General features: G+C 35.2%; 1 protein-coding gene across 1 annotated transcript in view; it reads right to left on the reverse strand.

Moving 5' to 3' along the window:
• Nucleotides 1–12369, reverse strand: part of LOC125916171 (zinc finger protein 82 homolog) — a 69175-nt gene that overhangs the window by 45520 nt on the left and 11286 nt on the right. The window contains exons 2-4 of the mRNA XM_049622335.1: nt 10469–10539; nt 7676–7802; nt 7291–7389 (exon numbers count right to left, since the gene is read on the reverse strand). Of these exons, the coding sequence (XP_049478292.1) occupies nt 7291–7389; nt 7676–7802; nt 10469–10477 (235 nt within the window). The 5' untranslated portion in view covers nt 10478–10539. The remainder of the gene's footprint in view (nt 1–7290; nt 7390–7675; nt 7803–10468; nt 10540–12369) is intronic.

Raw genomic sequence — 12369 nt, forward strand, 5'->3', positions numbered from 1 at the left:
TCAGTTTTTTAATACCACAGTTTTATATGGGCAGACAGCCTTAAATCACTAGTAGTTTCAGGAAAATCTTAAACATGAGAGATTAAAATGGACAAAGGGAAAAAAAAAAAAAAACTCGGGAAAGACAACCAATGGAGAAAAATTCAAAAGAATGCTTCCAAAAATATATAATACATATCTCATAAGAGAATAATGTCAGAAAAAATATTGAAAGAAAAATCTTTTATAAAAATTAATATGAGAATTAGAACTTAATAAATTCTCACAGAAAGTATAAGAAGAAATAAAAAATAGAAAAAAAAATAATTCTAGAGCTAAGACAAGAAATTTAAGATCTGAATTATGAGTGTTCAATCATTCAAAAAAGTTAATGAGCCCATTAAATGTGTCAGACATGGTGCCAGACACTAGAAATAAAAAGTGAACAGGGGCATCAGGGTGGCTCAGTTGGTTAAGTGTCTGACTCTTGGTTTAGGCTCAGGTCATGATCTCACTGTTCGTGGGTTCAAGCCCTGCACTGGGCTCTGCCCTGGCAGTGCAGAGCCTGCTTGGGATTCTCTCTTTCTCTTCCCCTTCCTTGCTTGAGCAAACGCGTGGGAGATATCTCTCTCTCTCTCTCTCTCAAAATAAACAAACATTAAAAAAAAAAAAAGCAAACATTCAAAGTTTGAAACACAGAGAATAGAGAAGACAACATAGAATAAATAATCAAGAAAATAATACAAGAAAATTTCAGAGATTTTTGTTTCCAGAATGAAATGTCTCAGTGAGTGCCCAAATGAAAGAATAAAATCAACATCATGCTATCTCTACTTGAAATATTAGCATATTATAAATAAAGATAAATTCTAAAAGCTTCCAAAGACATTAAATAGATCACATGAAATAATTAAGAACCTGAATGAGTTTTGGATTTCTGAACAACACTAGAAGCTAGATTTTAAAAATCTGTGGAGCAATGCCTTCAAAACTTTGAATTTCAGTTTTTCAACCTAAAATTACATCTCCAAACTATCAGTGAAATTGAAGGGTGAATGGGAAACATTTTCAGACATATAAGGATTCAGAAAATACACTTCTGTTTTTAAAGATTTTATTTTTTAAAATTATCTCTACACCCAATGTGGGGCTCCAACTTACAACTCTGAGATCAAGAGTTTCATGCACCACTGACTGAGCCAGCCAGGCACCTCCACAAAATACACTATTTATTTTTCTTGCATACTTTCCTTGGTTGCTTTTGGAAGGTGTGTGTCAGAATAATGAAGGGATAAACCAAGAAAGAGGAAGGAAAGAGATCCAACAATCAAGACAAAGGTATCCAAGATATCCACATAGAGAATCAAAAGAAATTCAAAGGAACATGGTAAAGGGAATCAATGGGATGATAATGAAGAGAAATTCTAAAATGATAGCTATGTATGTCTCAACTGGGGCAGAACAGAGGGTTAGAGGAGAAATGTCTCTTAAAAAATAAACCAGTTACCTGATGTGTCTGAAGAGAGTTAGATTAATGAGAGATACTCAGAAAACTCAGCAATTCTCAATTAAGACAAGGATTAACTGCATAGAAAAGAACAAGTCCTAAAAGAAGTGAAATGTGACTACAGAGCTCAGAAATGAAAGCCATTTCATTGTCATGAAGCAAGCTGAATAATACTTTAAAAATTGTGATATAATTATATTTGGAGGGTGAAAAAAGGTATAAACTAAATCTTCAAATTCCACAGTGAAAAGTCAATCATCATGAAAACTAGAATTCATGAAAAAAAATTCTCAGAGGGGAAAAGATAGAAAAGGTGACAAAAAAGTGGTGGGAGTCATAGGAAAGGAAAATTATATGGGCAATAAAATAAATGTAAGATATGAGTTCTGGAAGAAGAACTTGGTGATGCAGAGCTAACAACAAAACTAATTTCCAGGGTTGAAGAAACCTCTGAGTAAAAAGAAGTTCCCTTCTGTGTTGAGCACAATTTATGAGGAGTTTTAACCAGATGTACCTTGGTAGAATTTCTGAGGTTAAAAAAAAAAGAAAGAAAAAGAAAACTCCACAGAAGTAAAAATCTGATGAATCAGGTTGTATCTTACATATTTGTTTGATGTTGCCCCCAACAAATTTTCTAAAGTTTTGAATTAGTTATCAACATTGAGCTATCAGATTTAATATGAAAATCTGGATTTCTGACTTTCCTTGAAAGACATTATGTGGAAGCACTGGGCCAGAATTGGCACAGACAACTGTCTCCTAGACTTAACTAGTGCTTCCCCTCTAACATGGTATATAAATTGTCTCATTAGCCAGTCTTCCCACCACTGTCATATCTCATAGGGACCTTCAAGCGAGTCTCAGTTGCCATCTACATCTACGGTATTGCCTTTCTTAATTTCACCTTCATTCCTGGTAGGTTTTTGCTGGATTTGTAAATCTGGGTTAACAGTTTTTTAGCACAATAAAACTTTATTCCACTTTATTCTGGCCTCCATGGTTTACAAAGAGAGAAATCCAGTCATTCAAATAATTGTTTCCCTATAAGTAATGCATTATTTTTCTGTGGTTCTTTCATTACCTTTTTGGTCATCCATTTGCAGCAATTTGATTATGATGTGTCTGGGTATGGATTTGTGTTTATCTTGTTTGAGGTGGGGGCGCCTGGGTGGCGCAGTCGGTTAAGCGTCCGACTTCAGCCAGGTCACGATCTCCCGGTCCGTGGGTTCGAGCCCCGCGTCGGGCTCTGGGCTGATGGCTCGGAGCCTGGAGCCTGTTTCCGATTCTGTGTCTCCCTCTCTCTCTGCCCCTCCCCCGTTCATGCTCTCTCTCTGTCCCAAAAATAAATAAATAAAAAATGTTGAAAAAAAAAAATTATCTTGTTTGGGGTGGCTGAGCCTTTTGAACTGATACATCTTTCACCAAATTTGGTAAGCCATTATTTCTTCAAATGCTTTTTCCAGTCCTGAACTTTCTCCTTCTGGGACTTCAAGGACATGAATGTTAAAACTCTTGTTGTCTCACATGTCCCTGAAGCTATAGATTCTTTTTAAGTTTTTGATCTTTATTCTGGTATTTATGTGAACTAGTTTGGCTCATCTTTAAGTTCACCAATTTTTCTCTGTTATTTCCATTCTATTGAGCTTATGCAGTTTTAAAAATTTTGGCCACTATATTTTCTAATTCTAAAATTTCCATTTCTTTTATATCTTCTATATTTTAATTGGAATTTTTGCTATGTAGTTTAGATTCTGTATATATATTTTATATATTACCTCCTTATCAGATATATGATTTGCATACATTTTCTCCCATTCTGTAGGTTGTCTTTTCATTTTGTTGACCATTTCCTTTGCTGTGCAGATTTTGAGTTTGATGTAGTCCCACTCATTTATTTTTGCTTTTGCTGTCTTCATTTTGTTGTCAAATCCAAAAAATTGCCAAGGATCTAAGAGCTTACTGCCTACATTTTCTTCTAGGAATTTTGTGGTTTCAAGTCTTATTTATGTTCAGGTCCTTAATCCATTTTGGGCTGATTTTTGTATATGATGTAAGACAGTGGTCCAGTTTCATTCTTTCATATGTGGCTGTCCAGTTTTCCCAAAACCATTTATTGAAGAGACTGTCCTTTCCCCACTGTATATTCTTGGATTTGTTGTTAAAAATTAATTAACCATATATATGTGGGTTTAATTCTGGGCTCTCTATTTTGTTCCATTGATTGATGCATCCGTTTTTATGCCAATACCATACTGTTTTGATTTTGATACCTTTTAATATAGTTTGAAATCAGGAAGTGTGATGCCTCCAAGACTGTTTTGGCTATTTGCCTCTTTCATGGTTCTAGACAATTTTATGATTGTTCTATTTCTATAAAAGGCACCACTGGAATTTTGATAGGGATTGCATTGAATCTGTAACTTGTTTTGGGTAGTGTCTATTTATTTGTGTTTTTTCCATTTCTTTCATCAATGTCTTATAGTTTTCAGTGTACAGGTCTTTCACCTCATTGGCTAAATTTATTCCTAGGTATTTTATTCTTTTTGATGCAATTGTAAAAGGGATTTTCTCAATTTCTCTTCTGAATGTTCATTGTTAGTGTATAGAAATGCAACCGTTTATTTATTTATTTATTTATTTATTTATTTATTTAGAGCTAGAGCTCGCAAGTGGCACAGGGGCAGAGAGAGAGTAAGATAATTCCAACCGGGCTCCGTGCTGTCAGCCCAGAGTCCAACATGTGGCTCGATTCCACGAATTGTGAGATCATGACCTGAGCCAAAATCCAGAATCAGATGCTTAACAGACTGAGACACTCAGGTGTACCTGCAACTGATTTTTATATATTGATTTTGTATCCTGGACCTTCACTGAATTCATTTATTAATTTTAATAGTTTTTAGTGGAGTCTTTAAAGTTTTGTATATATAATATCATGTCATCTGCAAACATAGATGGTTTTATTTCTTCCTTTCTAATTTAGATGCCTTTTCTTTCTTTTTCTTGTCTAATTATTCTAAGGCTTCTAGTACTGTTTAATAAGTGGTGAGAGTAGGCATCCTTGTCTTATTCCTGATCTTAGAAGAAAAGCTTTCAGTTGAGTATGTTAGCTGTAGGCTTACATATATGGACTTTATTTCGCTGAGGTACATTCCCCTATATACCCACTTTGTTGAGAGTTTTACTCATGGATGGTTGTTGAAAAAGACATTTTTAATGAAACTTTACTTAATGTAAATTTTTTAATTCATGTGGAAGACAAAGTAAAACCAAGCACTTCTGAAGGAAAGGGTGGAGAGTTCTCTCACCAGAGATCAGGACTTTTTATAAAAGTAAGAGCAATTAGGGGCACCTGGGTGGCTCAGTAGGTTAAGCACCCGACTTCGGCTGAGGTCATGATCTTGTGGTTTGTGAGTTCAAGCCCTGCGTCAGGGTCTGTGCTGACAGCTCAGAGCCTGGAGCCTGCTTCAGATTCTGTGTCTCCCTCTCTCTCTGGCCCTCCCCTGCTCACAGTGTTTCTCTCTGTCTCTCAAAAATAAATAAACATTTAAAAAAAAAGGCAAGGCATAAAATAATACATATTATAGTATGATTACATGTCTATAAAATTCACACCCAACTAAAACTAAACTATATATTGTGGATGGCACTCTTAGTAAAACTATGAAAGGACACAAAGATCTTATGGACACAAAGAGATCTGTGCTGGTAGTGTTGTAGTTTTTTACCTGGGTAATGGTTACATGACAGTTCATTTCATAACTGTTTAAATGTCCACCTGCAGTTTGTTACGTTATTTTTAATAATTTCCAATAAAAAGAATGACAATATATTAACTTCTGCTAGGCATATCTATCTCCGTAGGCATAAGTAGACAGACAGATACAAGAAAAAGAAGCTGACATACAAACTAACATAAATCAGAACTTGTTATTGAACAGGCAGATAAAACAAAGATGAAGTAAGCTAAATGATGAAAGGGTGCTAAATTGTGTGTGTGCGTGCGTGTAGTGGGGAGGGAGGTTAATGGATTTGGACTCTTAATTTATACTTTATTGAAAAAGAAACTAAAAATGGATTTAAATGGTATAAAACAAATCGCAGAAAACTAAAAAACAACAAAAATTTATAAAATTCATCACAATAATCATTTAAGGAGCTGACTACAAACACATTACAACATACACATTAAAGACACCAATGCAAATTAAAATTAAAAAGTAAAAGCACCTTCTGGAAATGGGTACATAGATATTCTTATTACATAAAGTCCATAAAATTTGAAAAAATAAGGATAGTAATAGGTAAAAAGGGCAAAATTTAGTAGTGAACAAGTTAAAGAGCACCATTAAGATGAAAATGTCCACTCTCACTAGTACTCACTATAATGACATGAAAACAATCCAGTATACCAAGAAATTGTAAAATTTATTAGAGATGATAATGGCATTAAAATTGTGTAAGGGAAAAAAAAGTCTATATTTTTTACAACTACAAATTGAGATTATACAAAGGTGAAATGACGTCAAATCTCCGGTTTATTTGAAAATACTTGACCAACCAGGATAAGATAAAGCACTGGCCTCCTGGCTCCTGCTCCCTGAACACAGCCAATGCACACCTGCTTCAGGACCCTGGAATGTTTGGCTTCCACCCTCTGTAATGTTCTTCCTTCCACTAACCACATACAATGATTTACTGTTGTACTTCTTCACGTTTCTGTCCAAATGTCACTTAACTGGAAAAGTTAGTCTTACCCCATCATATAAGATAGTATCCTCTACGCTCTTCCTCTACTTTGTTTTTCTTATTAGCACTGTTACATGACCTATATATTCATTTATTTTTATATCTCTCTCAGCACTAGAAGGTAAGGTCCAGGGATAGAGATTTTGCATGTTCTGTTCACTGCTGTAATATCAGTGTTAAGAATAGTGCTGGGCATACAACAGGTACTCAATAAACATATACTGAATGAATCAATGTGCTGTCCTGTTTTAACTCGTTCATATCAAGTTTTGTTTATCTTTGCTAGCTTTAAGTTCTCAATGGAGGTACAGAGCCTTTATTTCCAACATTCTATCTAAAGTTAACAACATGCACACTCATGTATCTATGTGGATATAGTATCTGTGTGGATCAACTTCTCTTCTATATCCTTAGCCCTCATTTTTTCTGAGCTCCCTACTTTAGCCTCTTTTATGATGGTTCTACTTTATAGAAGCTATATATATAGGTGTGTTCTAGTACTCCTATTAAGCTATAAATTCTGAAATTGCTTATTCTTTTTTTTAATCTCTGCAGTACCTCTGAGAGTACCTCACACATTCAAAAATCAGTAAATGTTTGTTCTAAGTATGAATGAATCAATGACTGTATGAGCTACTTCATCTAAAACACCCTAAAGAAAATAAGTCTTTGGCAATGTAAAAAAAAAAAAAAAAAAAAAAAAAAAAAAATGTCAGGAGACAGTGATGCTTCTTTAAGACTAAATACAAAAGAGGATGAGAAAGTGATAATAAATTAGATCCAAAATATGGATAGAAAGGAATATCATTAGAGAGTGTAGAGGAGGGCACTGGCTGGTTAGAATTGGGCAATTACAAGAGGAAATGGAAAGAAGTATTAGCCAAGAAAAGCAGGTAGAGTGTGTTAAGTAAGAGGAAAAGGTAAGGTCATTTGAAAGTTCATGCTGAAAGGCTTACTTTTGTACAATAGGCCTAAGGGGAGATTCCCAGAGAGCACCTCAAAGGTGCAGTCTCTCCAATGACCAACTGAGTAATTACCTGACGAGCTTCACTTACCTGGCCACTGGTCTCTTGTTAGTTCTCTGTCAACCAACCAGGGCTCCTTCCCCTGCTCCAAAAAGGAGATCACATCTGGTTTAGAAACAGAATGTCCTGCTTATAAAAGAAGTAAGGAGATAAGTTTATGATGAGAATATACCAGTATTCAAATTCAGTCCCTTCATTAAGAAAAGGTCAAAGAAAGGTATATCAGATTTATGAAACAACATAGGACTTGAAACTCCCCCATAACTCAGTGTAGCTTCTTTGTTCTAACACTACAATATTAAAAACATTCTTCTAAGAACAGGATGTAGAAATACCTACTTGAAAGGCAGGTATTTCACATGGGAGAAAACAGAGCTTCTGACGGCAGAATCTGATTATGGACAGACGTCCTTACCCATTGAAACCAGGTGGCTGTAATTCTCCAACATCACATCTCTGTATAAATCTTTCTGATCATCATTCAGGCATTCCCACTCCTCCTGAGAGAAGTCTATGGACACATCACTGAACATCACTGACTCCTGGAACAACAACCATGTATATGACTTGATTAATAAAAAGAAATGTTTTATATTTTTGTTTTTGTTTTGTTTTTGGTGAAGGAAAGAGAGAAGAAAAGAATAAAGGGAGAAGTGAAAAATAGCAAGCATATAGAGTGGGGCTGGATGTTTCGGACGCAAGTGGAGGACCGTAAACAAATAAGCAGGACTGAATCTTGTGTTTCCATGTTTATTCTGTTTCCCCCAGACAAAATTAGGAAGGTACAAAATCCAGCTAAGAGGGACATCCCAATTAAGTGAAATAGTATATACAAATGGCTAGCATAATCCTTGCCAGTCAGTACATATAAGCTTTTTTTCTCTACTTGCCATACAGTAAGTCACCAACACATGTGAGCTTCTTTCTTTCTCTTCTTTTCCCAAGTAGCTAAGAGTAAAATTTCAGAATAAGGGATAAAGAGAAGACATTAAAACCATCCAGAGGAGAGCAGATCATATAAAGGACATCAAGAATCAGAGAGGCAATGAGGTTCTCAAGAACACTACTAAAAACAAGAAATGGTAAGAATAATTCTTCAATATGCTGATAGAGAAAAGAAATTCTCACCTACATTCCATAACTAAACTATCATTCTATTGTGAGGGTTGAAAAAAGACATTTCTAGACATAAAAGGACCTCATAATTTCTTAGGAAAGTGCCAGAAGATGTGCTCCACCAAAAAGGAGGAAGTAAACCAGAAAAGAACAAGACGTAGTATTCAAGAAATAGGTGAATTAACACAGGAGAACAGTGAAGGAAAATCTCAGGAAAACCACAAAAATGGAAGCCTTGGGAAAACTATGCAGTAGTCTAGAGAGTAACAGGACCAGGTGGGAGCAGGGTGAAAAAGGGAATGGAGATGGCAGTCTCCATACTCAAAACGAATTAATGTGTTTGATCAGATGGAAAAAATGGACAATGAAGGAAATGGGGGGAAAAAAAGCAATTAACCGCAGGAAAAATGAAAGGCTGTAATAGAATGGAGCTATGAGCTGGCTCATCAGTAAGCAATATTTGCAGTCATAATATTGTGTACACTACTGATTTGACAAAAAAAACTGTAATATGATTAATAACTATCAGAGGAAATGAAGGGTGCGATACAAGAATATACAATGTCCCTTCCACTTTGTAGTAAGTCAAGAGAGTAAAATTGATTCATCAAAAGATAGCAATTAAACCATATTCAAGACAGTTGAGGGCAATCACCTTTTGGGAGTGGGTGATGGGGCAAGATTAGAATAGCACTACTTTACTTGCAAAATGTGTAAGATGACTTTAAAAAATATTTTATCTCAGATAATTAAATTTGCATAAAATTCAAGACTGATCCTTTCTCATGTCACACTATTATATAGTAAGAGTTAATTCCTTGTTACAATTTATTTTTTAAGAATAAAAAAATTTTTTTTTAATTTATTTAGGCAATCTCCATACTCAACATGGGGCTTGAACTCACAACCCCAAGATCAAGAGCTCCTCTGACTAAGCCAGCCAGGTGCACCTTAATAAATTCTTTTCATTAGCATATTTTTTTCACTGAATAATATTCTATCACATGGATATAAAACAAGTTTTCTTTTGTTTTCAGATATTGATGTTAAAGTAATTTTTAAATCCCTAATACTGGCCCAATTTTACTTATAACTACCCATTGCTCAACAGTAAATTCCCTTTGTTCCTGAGATATAGGAAGGTGACAGAAAATGACCCAAATTCACACAATGGCATTACTGAAGTCTATTTATTATGGATGATCTGTTAAGATATAGGTGTCAGAGCTTTGTACTATGAGTCATACCCCCAAACCTGAAAGGCTCATACATCAGATCTTCCATGTACTAAGAATGATATCAAACAAAAACATTCCACATATTTTCTTCTTGGAAACCCTAGGTCTGTGATGATCAGGCCTTTTCCCTATGAGGTGCCCCTAATTATTCATCTCCATCTCATCAAATCACTGTCCAAGCAAATTAGATTCATTAACAAATGGGGAACACATTTCTATTCTTTTTGGCAGAAGTCTAAGACAGAAGATCTGAAGTACTTACTAAATGAATTTGTAAACGTTGCTTAAAAGAAGAGGGAACTGGGAAGGACACTGGGTTTTTATGAAGAAATGAGGGTCAGGTTCCTGAATGGACCATGTAAAAGGTTTTTTTTTGGAGCCTCGCCTCAATCAGACCATTTTTACATTATGTAATTAACAATCTCTTTGTGAGAACAAACAAGGATTCTTGATGGAATCCATAAGAATTTTCTGAAGGATTTATAATCTGATTAAGACCTCTTCACAGAAACTTGTTAACCAACAACTTGGCTGGCCCTTAACCGTCACCCGTAATTTGAGAGTGTAAAAATCTTTAACCAGACCTTGTTTCTTTTTTCCAACAATGGCTATAGAACCAATTCTTTTTTCTATAAATATCTCCACCAAGAGAGAAATTTTTGAATTGACTTATTGAAGATCTTTCTCTTTAGAGCAAGGTTAAGAGAACTTTAGCACAGCTTTTAACTAAAGTGTCTGAAAAAGTTTTTGGTTTTTTTTTTAAACATCAAAAATATCATGATGAAGAAGGCAAATGTTTACATGTACTAGGGGTAAAAATAACTCTCTTTGAGCAAAAGGAAACAGCATCTCACCTGAGCCATGGCTTTGGTATTTGCAGAAAAAGATCAGTCTTCCTTTGGGATCCTTTTGGAAAAGGGCAGAACTGGGGAAGGCAAAAGAAGCTACATAAGATCCCACTTGCTGCATAGCTCCCAGATGATCATTCCCCTCTGTTCATCCCACACAAATACAAATAAAAAAGGGGTATCAGTGAGAAAAATGGGCAAATCTTTCATTATTCCCTACTCCAGAGACCTCAGGCTTTGAAGTAGATTTCAGCAATCTAATATGGGCTTGGAGAATATAGTATACATATATACACATCTACACACAAAGATATAATTTTTTTACACAACTGATTGCATATTATATACACTGTTATACACATTTCTATTTTTACTTAATGTATCTTAAAAAAAATTTTTTTTAACATTTATTTATTTTTGAGACAGAGCATGAACGGGGGAGGGTCAGAAAGAGAAGGAGACACAGAATCTGAAGCAGGCTCCATCCAGGCTCTGAGCTGTCAGCACAGAGCCCGACGCGAGGCGCGAACTCACGGACCACGAGATCATGACCTGCAGATGCTAAATGCTTAACCGCTTAACCGACTGAGCCACCCAGGCACCCCTTTACATAATGTATCTTGAACTGGAAAGTAACTTGTACCCACAGAGCTGAAATTCCCTTAGCTACATTGTATTTCATTAAATGGATACACTTTTATTTAACCAATCTGCGGCCCATGACCATTTGGGACTGTTTCTTGTCTTCTACTATTACAAACAATGCTGTAATAAATATCCTTGTATAGAGGTGCCTAGGTGGCTCAGTCAGTTTAATGTCTGACTCTTGATTTTGGCTCAGGTCATGATTTGATGGCTCCTGAGTTCCAGCTCCAAGTCTGGCTCTGCACTGATAGTGCGGAGCCTGCTTGGGATTCTCTCTCTCCCTCCCTCTCTCTCTGCCCCTCCCCTGCTTGTGCACACACACTCACTCTCTCTCTCTCAAAATAAACTTAAAAAAAATCCTTGCATATATATCATTTTACCTTTATACGAATTCCAAATAACTCCTAAAAGTTGATCATATACATTTTAGTTTGGATATACATTTGTCTAAACAGTTTTTAATGATCTTGTTTTGTACAATCAAGTTCTGTGTCCTGACCAAGAATTAACTGGTTGATGAACCAGATCCTCTAATCTTGCACAGTTTGAGACGATTTTTGGGATTAATGAATCTTAAGAAAACTGAAACCCAGGAAAGCGAACACAGCAATATTACAAAAACTTTAGGAAGATGATTAATTCGCGTAACAATGGGAAGAAATTAAAAAGTATAGAAATAATGTAGAAATGGACTAAATCCATCACTGATGCTTTAGAATAGCTTTTAACTGTAAGTGTAGTAATAAAATTTGTAATAATTGTATACACGATATGTGCTTAAGATGTTTAAAATGACCCAAAGAACATTATACTAAAATACTAACAGATGTCTAAATTGTTTAAGAGGAGTAACTTAATTTGAGATCGATGTTGAAATGTTTCATAAAATATGTTCTTTTTGTTTATTAGATATAGGAATATAATAAACTGAGCATTATAAAGGGCAGTGAACATACCTATGTACAAAACTCCTTGATGATTAAACAATTTATCAATAACTGTATGTAAAAGTGACCACCCAGGACAAAGAACCTTGTTATCAATTACTTAATGGATACATCTACCCCTAGCACTTACTGCATTCTGCTAAAGGTGTGTGTGTGTGTGTGTGTGTGTGTATATATTTCAGGAAATGAAAACCAAGGTAATCCACAAATGTCTCTTCTTTAAAACCTGAAAGCACTCCTTTAATATTTTTATTATTATTACTATTTATTAAGCTCTTAGTTTGTTTTTCAAATCGACCAACATAATCTATTATG

The sequence above is a fragment of the Panthera uncia genome, assembly GCF_023721935.1.
Source record: "Panthera uncia isolate 11264 chromosome E2 unlocalized genomic scaffold, Puncia_PCG_1.0 HiC_scaffold_19, whole genome shotgun sequence".
Lineage (NCBI taxonomy): Eukaryota > Metazoa > Chordata > Mammalia > Carnivora > Felidae > Panthera > Panthera uncia.